This window comes from Stegodyphus dumicola, chromosome 3 (assembly GCF_044657685.1).
Source record: "Stegodyphus dumicola isolate Sdum_Otavi_A_Nest chromosome 3, ASM4465768v1".
Taxonomy (NCBI): domain Eukaryota; kingdom Metazoa; phylum Arthropoda; class Arachnida; order Araneae; family Eresidae; genus Stegodyphus; species Stegodyphus dumicola.
Window position 1 is genome coordinate 115167109 of NC_140770.1, and position 23962 is coordinate 115191070.

General features: G+C 32.7%; 2 protein-coding genes across 2 annotated transcripts in view; one reads left to right on the forward strand and one right to left on the reverse strand.

Moving 5' to 3' along the window:
• The window catches only part of Pgant35A (polypeptide N-acetylgalactosaminyltransferase 35A), a 72904-nt gene extending 62705 nt beyond the window's left edge, over positions 1 to 10199 (reverse strand). The window contains exons 1-2 of the mRNA XM_085813208.1: positions 9916 to 10199; positions 2794 to 3439 (exon numbers count right to left, since the gene is read on the reverse strand). Of these exons, the coding sequence (XP_085669334.1) occupies positions 2794 to 3296 (503 nt within the window). The 5' untranslated portion in view covers positions 3297 to 3439; positions 9916 to 10199. The remainder of the gene's footprint in view (positions 1 to 2793; positions 3440 to 9915) is intronic.
• A 244-nt stretch (positions 10200 to 10443) lies between these two features.
• Positions 10444 to 11346, forward strand: Trs33 (trafficking protein particle complex subunit Trs33). Its single transcript, XM_035374237.2, has one exon. The coding sequence runs from the start codon at positions 10557 to 10559 to the stop codon at positions 11022 to 11024; it is 468 nt and encodes a 155-aa protein (XP_035230128.1). The 5' UTR covers positions 10444 to 10556; the 3' UTR covers positions 11025 to 11346.
• The last annotated feature ends 12616 nt before the right edge of the window (positions 11347 to 23962 follow it).

The following is a 23962-nucleotide window of genomic DNA, read 5'->3' on the forward strand; positions in this document are numbered from 1 at the left end:
TTAATAGGCACACCTTGTATGTTTCTTGCATTGTGAAAAAATAACGATATCTAGAGCCATCAAATTTTGAATATGGGTACCTGGAAATGAAAATGTTCAATTTCACTTTATATTTTTTAAGCTTTAACGATTGAGAAATTTTTCATCAAAAAATTTTACATTTTCAAAGTGAGCAGTGACAACACACAATACAGAATAAAATATTTTTATCTCCAGTGCAGAAGACTGTTTGGGGTCATATTAACTGCTAGACATATATTTAGAAAAATTAATTCTTTTAACAAATCAAAATATATCCATAGCGTTAGGATAACATAAATCTCAGCGATGAATACAGTGTGTACACGGACATGTAAAAACAGAAGGCAAAACTTATCTTTTTGCAGTCACGCAGAGATGAGATTCTTATCATACATGCATGAGGAGGAGAACTCGAGGCACTGAAGAAATGTGGGGGAGAAAGGTAGCCCCACAACTGTCTATCAGAAATTCTACAGATATGCTGTTTTAAAATATTTTTAGCAATAAAGGGGCATTACCTCAATTATTTTCAAACTGTGCATGTACATGCAAGTGAAAAAAAAAGAAATACCTCTTATAATATAAATAATATAAAATCTGAAAGCTTTCAGATTTTTTCAAACATCTGTTTAAAATAATCTGTTTTAAAATTTTAGGATCTTTTAATCTGAGCTCATTCCCTTCAGATCATATACAGTAATTCTTTCCCAATCTGTTACACAATTTTTTCATCAGTCACACAGATCTAAATTCATTTTTTGACTATTATTGATAAGGAAATTATGAATTCATTAGTACTGGCCATTCTGACATGACAAAAAAAGAACTACTTTTAATTCTAACTGTAATAAAATTAAAAATTCTAATATTTTTCTTGTAAAGAGCAACAGTCATTTCCAAATAATAATCATAATGCAAATTTAGTCAACGCAAATTTAACAGTACACGCAAGAAAATACTTTTCGAAAACAGGATTGTGATTGTTTGAACAACATTTTTCACTATCCATAATTCTTTTTCCTGAAAGAATTTGATGATAGATCTTTCAGCATTTAGCGATAGCCTAATTATAAAACTAACTTCAGTTCCTTTGTTAAAATTTCATGCAGGAAATGTCTTCAAGTTAAAATATGAACAATTCACAATGTTTGGCATATAAGATTGCTACCTCTGGAGTGTTTATATTTTGGCTCTGATACCATGAATAACAGATTAAGAAAATTGTAATTAGTGCAATCTTAATAATAAGGCACAGAGTTAATTTTCAGTTCCAGGTATAAGTTTAGCGACTTTGGGTAAGATATCTACTTGGTGATTAATAAAATTTATTAGCTTGCTTAGCCATTGCTAGTAATTTCCAAATGTCACCAAAAATTGTCAAACCCACCTGCATTTCACTGTTGACATCAAAAAAGCACAGTGAATTTCAGGTATTTACATTAAGTCAAAGAATAATAGATCTTTTACTGGATCAGCTTTAACCCTCCGAGTGTTACGGGTTTAGCCTTGAAATTTTAAAGTTCCTCAAAATGTCATGAATAAGTGGTATTTTCTTGATTTTAATTAAAAAATGACTCCCTCATTTTGCACCTTGATTCCTTTTCTTCCAATATACATCCAAAATGAAATAAGATACATTAAAAACTAGCAGAAATTTTCATGTATAATGAATATAGAAAGCATCCTTCTATGCGGAATTTTCCGGCCGAAACGCTGAGAGGGTCAAAAACACAAAATTAACATATTATTAGTGTAGCAATTAAACATTGCAATTGCATTCAATAAATCTTTATATAGGATACACAGCATAAAGATTTAAGGCATACTTACCAAAAAAAAAAAAAAAGCATTCTAGAAAGCATTAACATATTAATATGGAAATGTACTACAAATTAATAAATAGTAATGAAAAAATATAAATCAATTCTCACTTAGCTCGCACATTTCATTGTAGAGAAAATTTGTATTTATGCATCATCCCATCGACTGTGAAAGCTGGCGGATATTCGATCAAAGTGCATTAATCTTTCCAAGGGAATCCTGAAAAAACTGATGCTTCTTTATTTAATAAACTATCAATATTTGACCTGTTATGTTTGTGCACTTTTTAAAAAAAAACATTCACAGATTTTACTTCAATTTTTTTAGATTTCACCCATCACTTTTACCTGAAGCTCTGTTTACAATGACTACAAACTTCCCACAAGTAATTGTTTAAATTTGTTATTGTCCTGTCAGCCATATCGTGTCCACACTTCTTTTTTTTTATGACAGGATACCATAACTTAAAAGATAATATAGATGCAAGTAGAAAGCAGGTCCCAAATCTGAATCTTCTTTTTCCCGAAAATTTCCTCCAAATCCAAGGAAAAAATTCACTCAGAGTTAATTCTATATCCAGAGAGATATCTTCATTCAGTTAATTTTGTACTTTTGTTCATAAAAACAAAATTTAGCTTAATCAGTCAGAGTTACATCAAACAAAATCACAGATGTTATGAATGTGTTCTTACATCATGCTTATCCATAACTGGCACTAAATTGTGCTGCTTAGCAACAGTTTCAGGATTGATGGGATAATACATTTTTATTTTTTTATTAATCTTACACACACAATAAAATTTGATATTGAATTATCATTTATGATAAAAAATATAAGTTGAACTTTAAATCTGAAAAAAAAAAAAAAAAAAAAAAAAGGAAGTAATCAATGATAGCATTATAAAGAGTTTACATATATTGCTTGAATGTAATAAATATTTCTAAACTTACAAAGAATGAGCTGTGTAAGGTACCAGTCTTCTGTAGCCCAATCTGTCACTGATGAGGAGGTTAAAGGCATGCTTTTTATAGCCTTCATCTTTAGTTCTTTGATCTTGTGGTGAACTAATCATTCCCAAATGCACTAAATCAGTTGAATTTAATACTTTTTTCTCTTTCTCCATGGCATTTGGAGAGCTTTTCTTTAATAAAGAATTATAATCAAAGTCACTCCCATCAATCATATTATTTTCTCTTTCTGGTAAAAGTCTTTTAGCAACAAAATTCCTTTTTAACATTTGTTCTTTTGATTCTAAAGACAAAGAATCTACTTGAGCTATACGATGCATATTGTCCACTCTTGGCCTTAACTTCCATTTTGCAATTTTATCAGATGAGTTTTCAATAAAAAATTTGTTTTCAGTAATTTTAGAATGTAAATATAAAATTATCAGCCATGTGATTGAAGTCAATATGATACCTAAAAGGAATGATTGATATCGGATGGACACCATTACCTTCTTTCATTGGTTCTAGCATTCATGTGGAAATATTAAATGTTTATACAGAACAGTAATAAATGAAAGCACAGTGCAATTATATCAAAGGAATAATGAATTTCAGATGTTGCTGCCATTCTGGTATACTGCAAATGAAACTGAAAGAAAAAAGAAAAATATATTCTGCATTAAAAAACTCAGTTAACAACAATTTTGACCTGTTAAGAACTACAGTAAACTCCTGGATAACTTCGATAAATTAACCAAGCTTTCAAAATAAAGTTTTGTTTGTTCCATGCAGTGTTGAAAAAATTACTGTCACAAATCATTTATACATAACATAAACAAAAGTATATAAAATATATATAAAAAAAGAAAAGACAAATGTCTAAAATTAGTGCAGTAATAGCAAATGTCTACCAAATGAATTCTGCCAAGAAACAAAATGTTATTACCAACATTTTATTAGAATATAAATCCAATGATATTGCTCATGTCTTCATACAAATATTGTTTTTTAATACCAGTTTTAACTTAGTTCCTTCATTTTTAATGATGTTTATTTTTCTGTTATTTGCAATTGTTCTTTTCATTACACAAACAAATGTTCTTATTCTACAGACTAAACTGCTTTAAAATCAGTGTAGCTAGAGGAGGGACATCTGTCCTGAATAGCAGCAACCAGGGGGCACCTCATTGTTGTTAAAAAAATTATTAATTAAATATTTTCCATTCTTGGCAAACAGCAGCAAGCGTGAAATCTTCAGAGACTGAAAACCCTAGTCTCTGTTTAAAATAAAGGTAAATTATTAATAGCATTTTTCTGTTAATTACAAGTTTATTCCTCCTCCCTTTTTTTTATTGTTGTTGTTGGATTGACCATGATTTTCAGCTAACTCTGCATGTCATCAGTAAACAAAGAGTTAACTGTAGAATACTTACATATTAATGCAACCACCTTAGTAAAAGCGGCCAGATTTTCATTCCAAAACCGCATGCGGTTTTGCAGCTGAGGATGGTGGTTCGGTAAAACCATTGAAACTAGTAATGTGAAAATTTTGTAAATATAACGCTGATTTTTGTTGTTTGACTTCTGAATTAGTACTCAGTATAGTACTTAAAAGCAAATGTATCATTAGTCAATTTTTGTCTGAATTAGCTGATATATTTCTTTTTTAAAAAAGTATTATTTCTACAATACAGAAAAATCCTGCATGTTGTTTCATCTTTAATAGATGGTGAAATTTTTGGCAAAGTTTTAAATTCACCACTGATGACTGTGAATATATTGGAAAATATTGCTGCCCACTGTGAAGAACTTGATGAAGAAGTTGTTAAGAACGAAAATATTTCAAATGAGTGCCATATTTATTTTCCCCACCCTTTTCTGCTAATTTTATCATACAAAGCCTGAGAGGGGAAAATAAGCGGTGTATATTACTTCTAAACAGACAGCTTAAATAATAAATATAGCACATTAAAAAGCACACATAAAGGCACACTAATATTATTATATTATGTATTCCAAAAGACTTTTCAACTTTGCTAATATTTTTTTTTTCAATTTGTACAATACACTTTCCTATTCATGAATACATTTTGCACTGTTACTATAAATCAAAAGTTTCTAAATATTATGCTGAAAAGTTAAAGGGTAAATACAACATTTAGTAGGAATTCTTGACATGAAAATTATAGGAAAGTCAGAAGAAAAGGAAAAAAAGTCAATAATTTTGTACCTAAACAAGAAATTATAGGACTTTCAACCTTAAACAAGAAATTATGGTTGGATCCTAGCACAGCCCACACCCTTGGCACGAATGATTTTGGTTATGGTGCTTATCAACGTGTACATGGACAAAGTCAAAGGAGTATGCAATGCGAAGTTTGTGCAATTCTCTGATGTTTTTTAAGTGAAAATAAGTTGATGCGTACATGTATACCAAGTTTCTGCAATTCTTTGACTTGTCACTTTCATATTCGCGAAATGCGTGAAGCAGTGCGCACTTTCCCAGTCTGTCGCCAAAGGTGTGGGCTCTCCTAGGATTTTACCGAAATTATGTCTTTCCACAAAATTAAACAGACACAAAAGATAAAATTTCTTAAACAACTTAATTTGAAAGAAATGTTGTTACTACTCTTATATACGCCCTCAGATGCATGACGACATCCAATGTGGCGACGTGTGGTGCCAAATGTGTTTCAAATGTATTCTGCGCTGGTTTGGGGCATGAATGAGAGTTCTGTGATGGTTTGGGGCACGATGTTCTTTTTATGGCAATTGGAAATGGCTTATGTTGCAATAAAAAATGTGGTGGCAAAATTTCAGTTGCATATTTTGGACTGTGTGCAAAATAAATTTAGCATTAAAAGGTACAGGAAAAATTTTAGTCATGTATGTATGCTGGACTTTGTATGCTCTGTGTCTCAGAAGATAGGGGAAAAGGATAAAGTGGTGGAAATTGATGAGTTCTGGCTGATGTTTGAAATTCATATTTGTTTTTTTTTAATTGAAAATTTTAAATTTGTGCATTTTATTTTATTGTTGTTCTTATTTTGTAAAATCTCATGTTCATTGTTGTTTTTCTATGAGTTTCTGTCGTTATTGTTATTTTTTGAATTGTTTGTAAATTATTTTGGTTATTTTAGTTTATTTTGTTGACTTGTGTACAATGGTGAGGCAGTGCACGATGCCTTGATTCAGCAATTCACTGATGTTTTTTAAGTTAAAACAGAATGCTGTGTACATGGTATTGTTTTAAATTTATTGTTGTTATGTTAGTTTATCAGTGTGCGCAATTCCTAGATTCCTACACTGCATAGATTGTGCAATTCTCTGATGTTTCTTTAAGTTAAAACAGGTCACTGTGTACATGGATTCTTGTCAAATATTTTTGGTTAGAAATTTTACATTTTTGCTATCTAAATTTTTTGTTTTTATTTCGAATTTTTCGTGTAAATTGTGCGTTAGAAACATGGTTTTCGCACGTGCGAATACCGCGTTTTTGCAGACATTTTAGACTTAAAGTTCAAAATGTAGACAAAAAATTTAGATAGTACTATGGCACTGTGGAGTTTCTCAGCAAAAATGTTTGCCAAGAAATTTGTCACCAACTGAAGGCGTATATAAGAGAAGTTCTAAAATGTTTAACAAACTGAAAACAAATGTAATATTGAACTTTTTCTTATAAATTTTGGTTCCTTTAATGTCATAAATGCTTCATGATTTCACAAACAACCATGTCATATTTTTAATTCTGTAATTTTCACATATCATCTTACTAAAATTATAATGATGATCAAAAATTCAGAAACTTTCAAATCAGAATCATTGCAGTTCCGACAATTCCAGATCTTGGACTTCATATTGTACTACTTATTTATTTTCTTCAGCATATCATTTTAAGATAATAATAAGCTTTTGGCAAAATTTAACAGCTGGCATTAATTTCAACTGAACATGTTCAGAGAAACAATCCCAAAATTTCTCTCTTCTTTAGGGAAAAAAAACTATTCTGCAAAACTCACTTATCCTTCAGCAGCAAAAGCTTATTTGCTCCATAAATTATAAATAAAAATGTTGTCAAGCACACACTAAATCTTGTCATTCACTGGGATTCACTGGGTACTATACATCAGCTACAGACTGGTAAATACTTTCACAGTTGTATTATTCATATGACCACAACAAAGAATCCCATATTAGAATCATACAAATTAAAGTTTGATATTTTTCCATTACCAACAACACATGCACACACATAAAGAAAAAGAAAAAAAAAAAAAAAGAAAAAAGTGCCTTCTTAAAGTATGAGAAATCACCAAATGTGGTAATCCATAAGAAATAAGTGCAACTGCTTGTGCTCACAAATGCCATTACCAAAAGTTTTCCTTTATAGGAAGGACACTGTATAGGACTGACACGGCATAGAACCAACACCGGAATTCAACTGATGCCACTCATCAGCACTCAGTCATCAGTAGAATTTCAGTAATGATAATAATAATAATAATAATAATGGACATTTGCCAACTTTACAGAGTTTCACAGGTATATGATCAACAGTATCCAGGAGCAACATTGCATAATATAACCAAGAATTATAATTAGAACAGCACATAATCATGAGAGAAATACATTGCCCAGGATCAACATCAGCATGCGATGTTGCATAATTTAACCAAGGATGATAATTAAAACAGCATATAATAATGAGAGAAATAATTTGATTAAATAATTATTTCTTGGAATACCAGCACAGGACTGACACTAGTATAGAGTCGAAGCCAGTTTTTGAGCTGCCTTATTGATCCTGTGTTGGCAGATAGTCTCTTAGTTCTATGCATGCTTGATTTTATGCTGCATTCCTGCCATAACATAAGAGAAATGATCTACAATTTTTATTTGCATACCAGTGCTTTAGTACATATATATGTAATGTTAATTATTTTATCATTTATTGATTTTGATTTTTAATAAAAATACTTGGTTGATCTTTACAATATGGTAACTGGTAGTTTGGCGACATTTTGGAGGCGATAAAGGTTACTACCTGGCACTTTGATAATAATGTGAGCAGTACTCAGTTCCGATTACGCATTATTTTGTGTGAGGGAAATGAGAGATCATGGGATATGTCATGTGATATTAATGGACGAATTACGGTTCTTTAATCGGAAAAGGGGGGAAATCGGGAAAAAATCTGGAAATTTTGTATGTGGCTTTATTCTGTGTTGTGTGAAACAGTGTTCATGAATTTTTGGATCCCATGGCCGTAACTAAAGTGAATTCGGAATGGGTATTTATGTATGTATTAATTTAATGTATGTGCTCATTTATATTTTAAGTAGTGTTTTTGAATTTAATTATATTTTAATTAAATGATAGTTATTTTGTGAATTTTATGTTTGTAGGAATTTGGTATACGTTTTAGTTGAAGTAAACGTGCATGGAAATAATTTAAATATCTGACAATAAGTATTTATAATGGTTCCGGTATGAATTCGTTGGTGACGTGTATAATGTAATAGATGATTTAGAGGTAAAAGTTTTTGGATATTTTATTTATTTTATATGTGGAAATGTTCATTACTTTTTTGCGATCAGGTAATTTCATATATGTTCTTTTTACCGGGTTTAAAGATTGAGAAAATTGTCATGTATTTTCGTAAAAATTTTTCTAATTAATGAGAAAAAGCAGTGTACATGGATATAGTGAAGAGTGTGCGCAATGCCATTTTTGTGCAATTCTGGGATGTTTTTTTAAGTAAAAATAAGTCGGCGTGTACATGGTTTATGTGTATGTGTTATTTTGAAAAACGCGTAAGGAGTGTGGTATTGTGCATTTTTTCCCAATTTTGCAGTGAATATTTGTCATGATTAAGCAGTTTTGTTAGATAAAATTTCTAGCATAAGTGTAATTCGGCTAGTAGATTGTTGGAAGAAGTGTTCAGTAGATAAAAAGAAAAGAAACATGTCTTTACTTCGTGAAGACAAAATGGTGGCGGGAAAAAAAAATAGAGGGTTGCTGTAGGAGAGTTGGTCGCCAAATTTTCGCCAAAAAAACGCCAAGTTACCATAATGTAAAGATCAACCAAATACATAACTTATACAGTATCTAATTCATAATTCTTGTAAATATTTGCACTATTGGTTGAATTAATAAATAAAATTTAAAACACCTTGTTTTTGACTGAGATATCGTAAAAAAAAAAAAAAAAGAAAAGAAATCATTTGCTATCAGTTGGCAACAATTTTTTTTCTCTCAATTATTTTAAAAACTGCTCTTTGCTTTTATGCATGTATAATATACATGTATAAACATGTAATACAATATAAGTACATAGGCGTAATATAATGTAAATTTTATGTTTTAACTTGTAACAGATAATGTGGAAAGAAACTTATCAGCTAAACCAACGGGCTCTTTGCAGATGAAAACCCACACATGCATCAAATAAGTTATCAAAAACTATTAAGAAATTTCCTGAACTCAGATAGACTGCTGTTGATACATGCATAAATAATACATATGCATAAAGAAACAATTAAAACAGCAACCATGGTTTTAATAATTTTTTTCATCATTTAAAATTGAGCGGTTTAGTGGCAATAATTTGCATGACTAGTACTAACTGCTGTGAATGTAAATTACTACCAGTAAAAACCTGTCTATTTAAAATAATGCGGAAAATAAACAGCACAGAAATAAAACAAATTTGACAGAACCTGAAAATATGAGTAATAAAAAGGGATTTGTATGGTGGAACAAAACTTGCAATAGTTAAACTGAAAAACGACAATGTGGACTTTAATATTTACATACATTTTTTCAGTAAGTCGGATTTTCAACCACTCATCCCCTCCCCTTCCTTCTTTCAATTGGGCTTACTAAAGTTTGACTGCATTTATCAAAAGAACTCGAATGCTTTTACAATATGACTGATCTCGAAGAAGAAATGTTCCTACTATATTGGGTAATGTCATTATAATAACATATTATAATTATGATTCAATTTTATAATTATAATTCATTTAACGTCATAGATTTAGTTATAATGTATGATTGTAATTCCTAGTAATTAAACTTATGAGAAGAGATGTGAATGTACAGCAGATTCAAAATATTCTTACATAGCAAAATCCCAACTTTATCAAACTGCAATGATTTTTCCGGATTCATATCTTGTTCAATATCACCCGTAAGTTTTCGAAATATATTTTAGCACACAAAGAATACTTCTATTTGCGATTCAAACAGACATTAAATTCACGCAATTTACAACGCATCAATGATATAATGATGGGCTCATTATATTTTATAAATTCATCAGTTGATAAAACATAGCATTATTTTGAATATGCCACGGATTAAACATACCAATAACATTTGAGAAAAAATAACACGGCATTTTAACTCAAATGTAAACATTAAAACGTTGAGTTGCAATTTAAATACTTTCGTAGTTTTGGAATAGCGAGTTAATGTTGAATAATATTTTAGTAATTACAAAAATTAAAAAGTTTAAATAATACTTTTATGCATACGAATATTTACTAATATATTTTAAATGGAACTGGAATCCAAAATTATGCATAACATAACGATATTTTAAATAACCGATATAAGAGCACAGATAAGAAGACCTGAAACATCTCATCTTTTTTTGTTTGCGCATGAAATAATGGGAGGAGATGTAAAATATATTTTGTATGAAGTACTTAATCAAGTAACTTAGGAATTAAAAATTCTCACGTGATTACATTGTTCAAATATGGCTGATGAAGTTCTGTTTGATCTCTTACACTTAGAAATGGTTTGTGCTTTTACTTCATCTGCTGAAGACTGCAAAGATCTTGATGTTTCGAAATTGGAAAATATTGGATACTGCACTGGATACCGATTAGTTGAAAGACTAACTAGAGAGTTTGCAAGATTTAAAGATGAGTTAGATATAATGAAATTTATATGTAAAGACTTTTGGTCCAGTGTATTTAAAAAGGAAATTAATAATCTTCGTACGAACAATCAAGGTGTTTATGTTCTTCATGATAATGCATTCAGGTTTTTGACAAAAGTGACGAACAGTAATCAGTTTTTAAGTGCTACCCCTAAATATATAGTTTTCACTTGTGGACTTGTTCGAGGTGCATTAATGAACTTAGGTATAACATCAGTTGTTACAGCTGATGTTTCAGCCCCTCCTAGCTGTAAGTTCCAAGTTGTAGCTCAGCGCATGTGAAGTAGATGCATCAAGTGATACTGACATTGTTTTGCTTACGCTGAAATTCTGAGAAATGTCATTTATGGCATAGTCAATGAATAAACCCGTACCTTGTGGTGACATAAATGTGAGTGCAAATGCTACAATAATTATTGTCTGTGTTATACTGTACTAATCCTCCAGACGTTTTCCGTTATCTCTTCTAATTTGTATGATAGCTATTTATTTTAAGTACTGTGTTTCATAGATTTTGTAAGGAAGAAAGTGCATACATCGCCATTAGGATTTTACTATGAAGTTGTAAATTTGAATTACATTAAAAGAAATACTTTACTCAAGATTTTCTTCATAAGTGTGGACAACTGTGTAATATCATTTCTAATTTCTTGGTATATATTAGCTGTAATTTTTATAATGTAATGTTTATATTAATTTGTCAACTATGTCCATCTTTAATTGCAAACCTGTAATAACTTGTAACATAATTTTCTGTAATATAATTACAGCATGCAGTGTTTATATTAATTTGAAGATTTTGCCCAGCTTTAATTACAGATCCATAATGATCTATGACATAATTTTCTTAAATGTAATTACAGCATACTAACACACATTTTGTTTGTATGTATTAATTAGAATCTAATATATCCCTAAATATGTTCTGTATTTTTATAATGTAATAATATGAGTAAGTACTCCATGAAGGCATTCCTTTCCATAGGCAGATAGCCCTTGTATGCTTTGCCATGTTCAAGTAACCTAATCGGTAATGTGCTAAGAAGTTAAATATTGTTTACCAAAATAGATTGTAAACTATCTGTTCATGGTACAACTCTAATATACACCCTAATTTCACCAAATGTGGCAATATGTGTTCTGCGCTGGTTTTTGGCACGATTGCGTGTTCTATGGCAACCTTGTTGACGTTGAAAAATCTTTCGCTGGAGCTCGTTGGTTCACCTCTGTGTCTGAGAAGCTGGGAGGGAAAGATAAAATGGTAGTTGTTGAATTGAAAGTTCGGCAAAAGGAAATATGATTGTGGCTATCCTGTTGAGGGGTAGTGGGTATTTGGAAGTGTGGAAAGAGGGTCTGGGAGATTATTTTTAATGGCAGTGCATGATAGAAGTAGGTATTTGTGATTTTATTTATTTGTGAACTATAGTATAAATTTTCTGGATAGTGTGTCTGGCTGTCATGTAAATACGATAGTGGTTACGTGGCGGTATGAAATTTATATTTCTGCTATTCGAAAACGCATTAATTCATGGTAAGTGCATTTTATTTTAGCCTTGTTCTTATTTTGTAGAATGTTATGTTCATTGGTTCATTAGTATGAATTTCTGTTGTTGTTTTTTTTAAATTGTTTGAAATTTATTTTAGTTTATTTTGTTGTTTAGTGTCTAGACTGTACAATTCGTAGATGTTTTTTACAGTTGAAACAGAACGCTGTGTACATGGTATTATTTGAAATTTATTGTTGTTATGTTATTTTATTAAAGTGGGGAGTGTGTAGGTCATAGATTCCTTCCTTGCCTAAATTGTGCAATTCGTAGAATTTTTTTTAAGTTTAAACAGGATGCTGTGTACATGGTATTCTTTGAAATTTATTGTTGTTATGTTAATTTATTAAAGCGAGGTGTGCGTAGTTTGTAGATTCGTTCGTTGCCTACATCGTGCAATTCGTAGATGTTTTTTTAAGTTAAAACATGTCGCTGTGTACATGGATTCTTGTCAAATATTTTTGGTTAGAAACTTTACGTTTTTGCTATCTAAATTTTTTGTTTTTGTTTTGGATTTTTAGCTAAATTGTGTGTTCAAAACGTAGTTTTTGCATGTGCGAAAACCGCGTTTTTGGAGACATTTTAGGCTAAAACTTCAAAATGTAGACAAAAAATTTAGATAGTAATATGGCAGCGTGAAGTTTTGGCAAGAAATTTGGCGACTTGAGGGCGCATATCAGAGTAGTTCCCTGTTCATTTTACATCATCCATGTAAGGGGGATCTAAAACTATTTTGGAAGAATGAGTTTGACATTCATAACTTCCTTTTTTCTGACACACTAGTTATGTAGTGTTTTTAAAATATTTACAACCAGTGCTGATGCATTTTTTTGGGTGGGGGTAAGCACTTCCGCAAAGGATCCAGTAAATGTAAACCGCCAAAAATGCCGATAAAAGTTCAAAGCTGGTAACCCGGTGAATTGATTTGTCGGAGGTAGCAACCTGGTTCGCTCTTATAGAGAATATTTCTCGTCTGTTCGGGGCTCCATTTTGCCGCTGGCTAGCGGTGCGTCACTACCGGGTGAGGTGGTGAAAATAACATGGCTTTTTAGAATAGTATAGCTGTGCTCTTACGTAATTTTTAAGTCTTTAAACACGCAGAACCACAGGGCTCCTAGGTGTTTATATACAATAGATGATTAGAATAAAAAAAAAAATTATTATTGGTTCTCTGAGATGACAAAGTACTTTTATGTATTCCCAGGGTCATCAAAGTTAGTAAACCACTGCTTTGAGTAATTAATCAAAGTTTGAATGAATCTTGAAAGATAACAAGATGCATAATGTTTATTCTAGTTTTATTTACAATACTACTTTAAAGGATTTGAATATTATTGAAGATACTTGGCATTGTCAAATTTATTATGAAAAAGACAGTTGTTTCAAAATAAAATATTTTAAGCTATCACCAAGTAAATTCAAAAAACAACTTTGAAAAATTGCTTGTGTAAAATTAATGTTTAAATATATTATTTAGTAATGAATCCATTAATCTGTAAAATGTACAGTAGCACTAATTCTTAAACATAATTTTGAGAATATCAACAAGCAAAGCACTTAATGAAAAAGACCCTTTTTACTAAAAATATTAGTGTTCTGTGTGAATGACAGAGAATATATGTAATGAATACCATGGCCAAATACCTATATAAAGAAAAAGAAACAAAATAAACAAAAAAAAAGTAATACTCTCTACCTCGAAACTTGCAAAAGTAATCCTGCTATGCAACACATAGTTAATTTCTGATTTCATGATATTGCAAGCATTTTCTTCAGGTTTTTCCTACAACCAGTGGCGTAGCTTTAATGGGGCAAGTGGGGACATCTGTCTCCGGGTGCAGCATCCAAGGGGTGCCAAATTGATGCTACGAAATTTTTTAATGAAATGTTTTCCATTCTTGGCACACAGAAAGAGGCGCAAATTCTTCTGTTGTCCCCGAGCACTGGAAACTGTAGCTACGCCCCTGCCTACAACTGATATTGAATACTGGTAATTTGATCTGGTTTAATATCATGGTTTAAGGGCTGGTTGCATGGTTGATTTTTCGAGTTTTACTCATAAGTAATGCAAATACAAGCCAGTTTTCCTTAGAAAGTTGTTCAAAACGGCATCTTTCTTCAGGTCCATAGCCGGTATTCTTTGCCATATTCGAATAACCTAAACTTTCTTTCAGATTCTACATTGACATGATGTATTTGTTGTAAGCAGGACAAGGATCATTCCGCCTCTATCCATGTAGCAGGAGTGTATTTAAAACATGTCAGAATCATGGAATTCGTAACAAAATCGACCATGTTTTAATCTTTATAAAGTTTCTCAATTTTTTTACATCATGGGTTTCACTAACAAGATATTCATACTTTTGTTCAAGTTCACAAGCAGTTGAGCAATACAATTGCTATATACTGGTAGTGTGACCCAAGTTTGAATCTTCAGTATTCAGTATCTTGGGCCATTACACTGTCATGTCTCCTAAAGTTATTACTGCATGGCTTAATAACAATCTCACTTGACCATGTTGCCCACTTTGTCAAAACTAATATATCAGTTGCAGTCTCTTCAAAGACTCTCACTATAACATAGATTTAAAAATATCTTTCTTAGAATAAAAATAGGTTTGTCAACGTCTGGCAACAATTCATGAACTTTTCACGCAAAGCATTTACGACTGATTTCAGATACAACATTTTGAGAAGTGTTTCATCTGCCTTTTTCATACATATGTCTGCATCATTCAGAAGAAAATGATGTCATGTTTAATTTCATCAGGGTTTTTCTCACATCTGTTATAAGGAGAAATAATTTCAATGATATTCTGGAACTGGAATTATCCTAGGGTACACATGAATTTGTCAACAGCATTGGTTATTTCATAAATGGAAATGAGAATATTGCTTTTTCATATTCTAAATTGCACTAATGTATATAGTATTGAATTAGGTCCATTTTAAGATAAATCTGTGGAATATCATTTCTTATAAGTTTCCAAACATCTTTTCAGAGGTAGACTTCCATACAAGATTCAGATAATGAAGATATTGTAATATTTTGTTATTTAACAAATAAATATATATTTGTTATTGAAGTGGCAGTGCCATATTTGTATGATGTAACCATTGCTCAGCAACGTAAGAAATTGTTTAAAATGAGAATTCTGAAGTTTTACCAGCTAGTAGTTGTAAGAAAATTTTCCCACTAAAGAATTTTATTCAAATTATCTATCTCCCTAAACTAAAAATAAAATTTGTTTTATTAAGAAGATCATCTGTTATTTGTCAATTACTGCAAAATATTTAGTGATCATTAGTCTGAATCAGAAAAAGAGTGCGACTCTACAGAAGACATTCCTTGTGATCAAACTGACTATTTTGTAGAAAAAGATAAAACAACAAAATGGAAGAAAGAACACATTCGAATTCAAAGATTCCCATAATATAAAAAAATTGCCTGGCAATACACATATATCTAAAGATGTGCCTTCACCCATCGATGCATGGAAGCTAATATTGATGACACAATGATTGAAATGATTGTGAGGTACTCTAATATTTATGTAAAAAAAATATTTCGGAAAATTTTAAGAGACGCAAAACCTATGGAGAAAGAAGAGTTTCTTGCTTTTTTAGGACTCATACGTAGGTGGATTGCCTAAATCCTCCTGTGTAAATGCTAGAGAAATATGGGTGACTGATGGAACAAGATTGGATATTTTTCATAAAACAAATGAACTATATATTTTCTTTTCAATCTTCGTGCCTTACGATTCAATAATGTCGGAACACGAAATGACAGAAGGAAGAGTGATAAATTAGCTCCAATAAGAGATTTGTTTGAAAATTTTGTTGAGAATTGTCAGAAATTATATCATGTAGGGGAATACATGACTTTGGATGAAAAGCTAGAACCTTTTCGAGGACGATGCTCCTTTTGGCAGTATATGCCTAAGAAAGCTGCAAGATATGATATAAAGATATTTACTGTGGTTGATTTTAGAACCTTCTATACTTTGAACAGGAAATATGCAAGGATAAGATTATTCCACCTGAATTTGTGTCGAATAAGAATAGAGAACAGCATTCAACTCTCTTGGGGTTTCAAAAGGATATAATGCTACTCTCTTATATGGCTGAAAAGAACAAATGTTTTAACCCTTTGTCAACAATGCGCAATGATGACCATATTGATGAAAGCATGGGAGATTTGAAGAAATCTGAAGTAATTACGTTTTATAACATGACAAAAGGAGCAGTTGATATAGTCGACGAAATGAGTGGCACTTTTTCTGTGACCAGAATATCAAACTGATGGGCATATTATTTTCGATATTAAATATTGCCGGCATAAAATCAAGGATCTTGTTTTTATCCACTAAAACTCCACCAGAGAAGTTCAGGAATAGGAGGCACTTCTGATTTGGCCTTTGCACTTTTAGATCCTCATTTGAAATCATAACAGAAACAGTAGGAATACAACGAAGATTCGCAAACACAGAAAAGAAAATTATGTTACCGAAGATGTTACATGTGCTCAAGAAAAAAAGACAAAAAATCAAAAATTGTATGTGTGAAGTGTAAAAAAAAAAAAAAAAAATATGTCAAGGACACTGTGAAATAGAAGCTTCATGTATAAACTACAGAATATCTAATTCTTCTTGAGCCTAATTGAGTGGAAAATTAATTATGCAACTCACTGTCCATGTAATAATTCTGCATAATTTCGATTATAATTGCATTCAAAAATAAAAAAAACACAAATTTCTTATAGAAATCAATGCTTCCTAGTCATCTGAAGAAAATGTAAGTACTTTTATTTGTTATTAATTTTCAAATTAACATTATTCAGGGGTGTTTGTGCTCCGGGGAAACCCCGGAATTCCGGGGATTTTGAACTTCGATACCCGGAAATTCCGGGGATCTTCGTTCAAAAGGAAGTAGGAATAATAATGAATTATTTATTTTGATCTGGGTAATTTTGTTTGCTTTGAAAGCAGAAAACGCAAGGTCAGTGTGTGTGGTGAAAACGTTTCCTTTCTTTCTCCAAAGGCAGTGATAATGCATGAAAAGGGGGGGAAAACTTCTTTTTTGTTCTTTCCTTATTGCGAGTTATGGCTCATTCCCCCGGTTCTCGGACATTCTCTTCTGGATTCTTTTCGGCAAGTAGGCGCGGCAGAAAAAAAAGGGAGAGACTTCGTTCGACCAGATGTGCGATCACGTGACTCTGGGTTCAAAGGTCTTATCTCTCCTGGCGTGGCGCCAATAAGTAGAGAAGGGGGATTTTTCGCCGTATTAGCTATTTGTCATTGATCGCTTCTCAACTTTTTTTTCTCCGCTGTGTAAAATTTTCGTTTCATTTATTGATGCACGTGTAAATTTTTCGTTTCGTTTATTGAAATATTTTTTATTTATGTACGCAAGAGAATTTCACTATGAAATTTCTCGATATAAATAGTGATATTATACAATTAGAAGAAGGTGTCTGGAATGCATTTAGGTGGAATTGGATTGAACGGAGAGATGGTAATGGGGATGCCATCGGCACATGGTGCAAGAAAATAAATGTTGCTGGACAAGCATATTGTGTTTTTTGTAACTCACTGCTGAAGTATGGTGGGGAAGGATTCAAGACTTTCACAAATCATTCTAAAACTGTGACGCACATAAAATATTTAAAGTGCATTAGACATTCAATGACTTTAAGTAATTATGCTAATTCAAAAAATACTGATGACTTACTGGAGACTGATGCTCGGCCATTGGATATAGTGACAAGAAAAGCACGCCAAGAGTTATTAATAACTTCGTTTATCGCCGAGAATTCTCTTTCTTTCAATGTAGCTGCCAATTTAATTGAACTCTGCAAACAGTTGAGCCGCGATCAGACGGCACTAAACTCGTTGGAAATGTCCAGGACTACTGCATGTTATAAGATGAAATATGGGCTCGCAAAAACTATCACGGAAAATATCATTAAAACTTTAAAGGAGACTCCATTTTCTCTAAATCTGGATGAAAGTACTAGCAATGCTCAAGAACGTATACTGGCAATATTGGTGCAGTTTTATGACAACAATCAAAATGAAGTTGTAGTTCATCATTTTGCATCTCTAAAGATGGAATCTTGCAATTCAGAAACTGTTTTTAAAGCAGTTGTTAATACTATTGAAGATAATAATATTCGATGGGCAAACTTAATTAGTGTATTAATGGACTCATGTAACACCATGCGTGGAAAAAAAAGGGTGTTGAAACCAGACTACGTTCAAACAAAGCACCCCACTTATTAGATATTGATGGTGACACATGTCACACAGCTAATAACTGTGCAAAAAAATTTGCTTCATGTTTTGATAGATACTTAGAAGATTTGTTTGATGACATCTATTTTGATATGAAAAGCTGCAGTAAAAGAGAACATTTTTTCAAAATCTGTGAATCCCTTGCCATTAAAACTTAAGCCCTTGAAGAGACCAGACCATAGGTGGGTGTACATTTTATGTGTTTTAGAAAGAATCAAACATCTGTGGGATGCTCTTATTGCATTTTATTTTCACTACTTGGATAAAACTGATAAAGGGGATTATTTTTCTTATGTTGAAACTGTATACAATAAAAGAAATATTTCTGCAGCTCAGAAAAAAATTGTTGAAAGGGTGTATTCTTGCTTGCATTCCCAACAACTCACAAAGGATGCTTTAGCTCGGAAAAAAAGAATACTAAATGGGTTATTTGTTATGCAAAACAAAACTTTATTGCATATCGCATTATATTCAGCAGTATTACCAGAGTTCAACTCATATATTAAATTATTTGAAACAAAAAAACCAATGCTTCATTTAATACATTCCAGTATTTATAAATTGATGGCAAAATTTTTCTCTTTTTTTATGAAGCCAGAAAATATAGAGTGCACATCTTATAATGATTTATTAAAGGTTGATGTCACAAATCCAGAATTCCATCTACCTAGCAAAGCAATATTTACTGGTGCAGAAGCTTCCACTCTCCTGAAGAAATTATCAAAAAATCATCCAATAGCAAAAGAATTCCAAATTTCTCTGATGAAAGCTTATACTAATACAGCACAGCATATGAAACAGAAATTACCCCTTAAAAATTCATATCTAATTAGTTTTACAGCATTAGATCCAGAGCTAAGAGGTAAAACCAGTACAATACAGTCAAAAGTCTTTAATCCGGACTCGTCGGGACTTCGGCGATTCCGGATTATCGATTTTTCCGGATTATAGATCATCAGTTTAAATCTGTTAAGATGGCATGCAGAAATTATAAAACTAAAAATATGCAACCGTAATTTATAAAATAATGAGCAATTATGATCTAAAGTGTATCCAAATTTACCAAAAAAGAAGCCTAATATTTATTTGTTTACTTTATTAAACATTTCTTTTAACGCGCGGATGCGTAATGCATACCTTACTCACAGCCGAAATTAGAAAATTGCAACCAGAAAACTATGTGATTTGTATTCGTGATATTTATAATGACGAGGAATTTGATTTAAATCATATCAAAGACGGAGTACATCGAAATTAAATACTACATTTAGTAAGGAATTATAAGCCGACTAAAATAAAAACATCTGCCCTGAAGATAACGATAGTGTTGACAGATCAACTTCCAGTTCATTGCGCGCCGCGACGTGCCCCCCCCCTTGCGCAGAGCAGCGTGAAATTGATAAACAGATTTCGGAACGGTTAGATAAACAAAGGATATGCTTTTATCCATTTTTTGTAGCAATTCGTTTTTTGTTTGATGGACATCGAAACATACTTTCGTTTTCTAGATCCTTTGGGAGCTCCAGCATCGGAAATTCTATTTGACATAATCGAAAGTTCAAGCTTACTTTTAGAAAATTGCTCTTACAGTCTGCAAAAAATAATAAGCCGGATCCAATTTGAAGATTAAGGAACAACGCAATTATCAACATTAACTGAAATAGATAATTAGATAATTTTAGCTTATACCGTCCGTCATACATTAAACGCGCACGCGAAAACGTATTCTGCACTTGCACAGATGCATATGCGCAGTCGTAAATGTCTTGCGCGCACGAGTAAAACGCCTATGCGCATGCGTCAATGCGGCGCATCAGAAAGATTTTTAGCTTTGAGGTCCGGATTATAGATCATTCCGGATTACGGGTGTCCGAATTAAGGACTTTTAACTGTATTAGCTTTTGAAAAATTATCATCTTTTATGTCCCATATTTTTAGTGATAATGAAAAGTCAAAAGTAGAAGCTGAAATAAGGTTATACCAGAGTGATATTGATATCACCAAAGAAATGCTCTACACATCTGATGAAAGTGGAAATCAAGTCAAGTGTACAATTGATAAATATTGGTCTAAAGTTTTTAATTTAAAAGAGGATTTCACAAATGATTATAAGTGTCCTATATTGGTTAAATTGGTCAAAGCCTGCCTTAGCTGCTTCCATGGCCCATTAGTGGAAAGTGCATTCAACTTAATGGATACACTTGTCACTGACTATAGAACCTCTCTTAAGATTGATTCCCTAGATGCAGTGCAGACTATTAAATATGATTTAATGGGTTCTAAAGAAACCTCATGTGAAAAATATGGCTCAAAAAATCCAATGACTGATCCAATTCACAAAGATCTCTTACTGAATATGAACAGAAGTTGAAAAACATATCAAGAGGACTTAAAAACATGTATTTCAGATGAGTCACCTATAAAAGTCTCTGAAAAACCTTCTACATTAGCAGAAAAGCAAACTGCTTCTACCTCTGCATGTGCAGTTCTCGAGGAAATTTCTTCAACTGTAAATGAGGAAAATAAAAGTCAACCTTCCTGCAATTATGAAGTTCACCACAAAAGAAAGCCAAGCCCACAAACATCAGAAAATAAAAAAAAAGCAGCAGAAATTAGATAATTTTTTTTAAAGAATTAATTCAGGTAATTTAAAATATTTACATAAAATGTAGTAGTTTATATGTTTGAAAATTTATGGTTATTAATTTTGCAAAAGAAGTAATTCATTGAACTTTTATAATTAGGTAATTCAATACTTCATAATTGTAATTTTTCATTTCTCTCCCCCCTTCTCGAAACTCCAAAATGTCGGTAGTAAGTCCGTAAAAGTTTCAGGGGATTTTTGGGGGTCCCACAAACACCCCTGAATATTTCTAAGTTATTTTATATAATAAATGTTGCAATTAATACGGAATTCATTATTTTACTGAATTGTAATAATATTGTTGCGTGCGTACGGATTCGTTATGAAGTGAATGCATAAGTCCGATGAAAAATGAACAAAACTTTTTATTATCACAACAAAAATGCTTAAATTTTCTCAAATTATCATACAGTATTACAATATCTCACAGTAGTTATCTTTTAACTACTCAAATGTACAATAGAACGTAATTCAAAACAGCTAAAGAACGCTAATCCGCGAATTCGCTACAATCAACAACAGTAGTTTTCTAAACAACAACAAACTAAGCAACTCCTACAAACTGAGATGTTTTCCTCCTTTTATAAGATTTTAAAATCACGCGCTAGAATTTTCCAGTACTTTCTCGAAATCAAAAAGAGATATTTATTTATTTAATGCACGCGCTCTTATATTTTCAATTTTCCGGCTTAGCTCTCTTTTAATATTCGTCACGCGCTGCTCTGCGCGAGAAATAAAACCATTTAATTTATAATTGAACTAACATTAGCTTTTTAAATACCAAATTCGTAACACTGCCCCCTTCCCAAGGACTGCACGTCCCGGGCAGTACAATCCCTGGACAGGAAGCTAAACTTACAACTGTGGCATAAATGCATTAATAAGCATTTCATTACAATAATAAACAACATGAACAATAAATGCAATACAAAAAAAAAAAAAAAACAAATCAAATGCTATCAAATACAAATCAAATACACATTTAAAAACAAAATGGACCATGGTCTTATACTATTTACAATTATTTACATTATGTACTATGGCCATAGTAATGAGCTAACCTGTCGTAATGACCGACTTTAGGTTTAGAGTTCGAAGACTTACGGAGACGTCATTCAGTCTGTTCAGCACTTTACATGGACCATCCGAAGGTGACTGTAGTTTAGGACTGAGTCCTTTTCCTTGAATCGGGTTCCACAACCACACCTTGTCTCTTTTGTTGAATCTATGTCCAGTAGCTCTCGCGTTGTATCTGGTCTTCACTTTCTCCGTCGCCAAGTTCACTCGCTTTCGTGCGGAACGGTGCATCACTTCAAAACGAGCCTTGACATCTTGGATGTGTTCCTCAGGCGATGAAGGCGCATCCGTACGGCGATGAAACAGGCGGTCACAAGGCAGACGAATGTCTCGACCGAAGAGCATCTGAGATGGAGAATAGCTGGTAGTCTGGTGTTTCTTTTCGACCCTAGCATGATTTCGGCTGTTTCTCGAGCTGGTTCTTTCGGACAAAGCGTCGGCATTTCCAGATGAGGATCCCTTCATAGGATGGATAGTCATGTCTTCAGATCCTGAAAGCAGTTTGTTGTTTTTCAAGTCTAAGGTAAAATTGTATTTCCTTAAAAAGTCCAATCCGAGTATGCATGGATCTGTGATATCCGCCACATATGCCGTGTGATGGTAGGCGGCACTTCCAAACGTGATGCTTACGTTTAACTTCCCAGTTATGTCGATCTTGTCACCAGACGCAGTCTGAAGGGTAACACAGGATGGCGTCCAAATAAGTTTATCTTTAAACTGTTCAGCTAAATCTTTCCTAATGATGGTAACATTAGCTCCTGTGTCAATGATCATATTGCAAGGAACTCCATCGATATTCCCATTAATGGACAGTCCGTTACTGTTGCCACTCACTGTATAAATTTTAAGCGCTTTAAAACAAGGTTTTTCATTATCTGGCAACCTCCGTTCCTCGATATGGTCACTAATTTGTTTACTGCGTCGTTGCTGGGAAATGGTCTTATTTTCCGTACCTCGGGGTGTTTTGCAGTTTCTTCGTATGTGGCCTTCAACTCCGCAGTTCCAGCACTTTAGAACTACTTTCTTTTCACTTCTGTTCTGTCTCAAGCCACTGACTTGTCTGGTAAAATCATCTGCTTTATATTCCGTACTCTGGGGTGTTCTGCAATTCCGTCTTAGGTGACCTTCACTACCACATCTCCAACAGCTTACAGCTACTTAGTTCTCACTGCTACTCCGTATCAAAGCATCGACTTGTCTGGCTAAATCATCTAAACGAGCCACCAGTTGATCCACTGGCTCATGGACTCGCACAGCTCTAACTGGGTAGCGATCTCTATTAGTTGCTTCCTGGGCTGCCTCGAACTTCATGGCGTACACTAGAGCGCTTTTTAAATCTTTTACATCCGCCATTCGCAGTGCTTTCTGTATTTCAGGGTCCCGGATGCCATCGATGAAATATTGCAGCGACAGGATTTCCCTCGTTTCTCTCGGGCACTCCGTAAAGGCGAGGTGAGACAGCCTTTCAACATCCGTGGCGAGCTCCTGAAGTGTTTCGGTAGGCTTCTGTTGACGAGATTTTAATTGGAGCCTGCAGTAGTCTTTTAAACACTTCTCCCCAAAGCGCAGCTCCAAGGCGCCGGACAGAGCTTCGAAATCTGACCTTTTGTTTTCGGGAAGAGTCTGAAGGATATCCGCTGCGTCTGCTCTCAAAGAAGC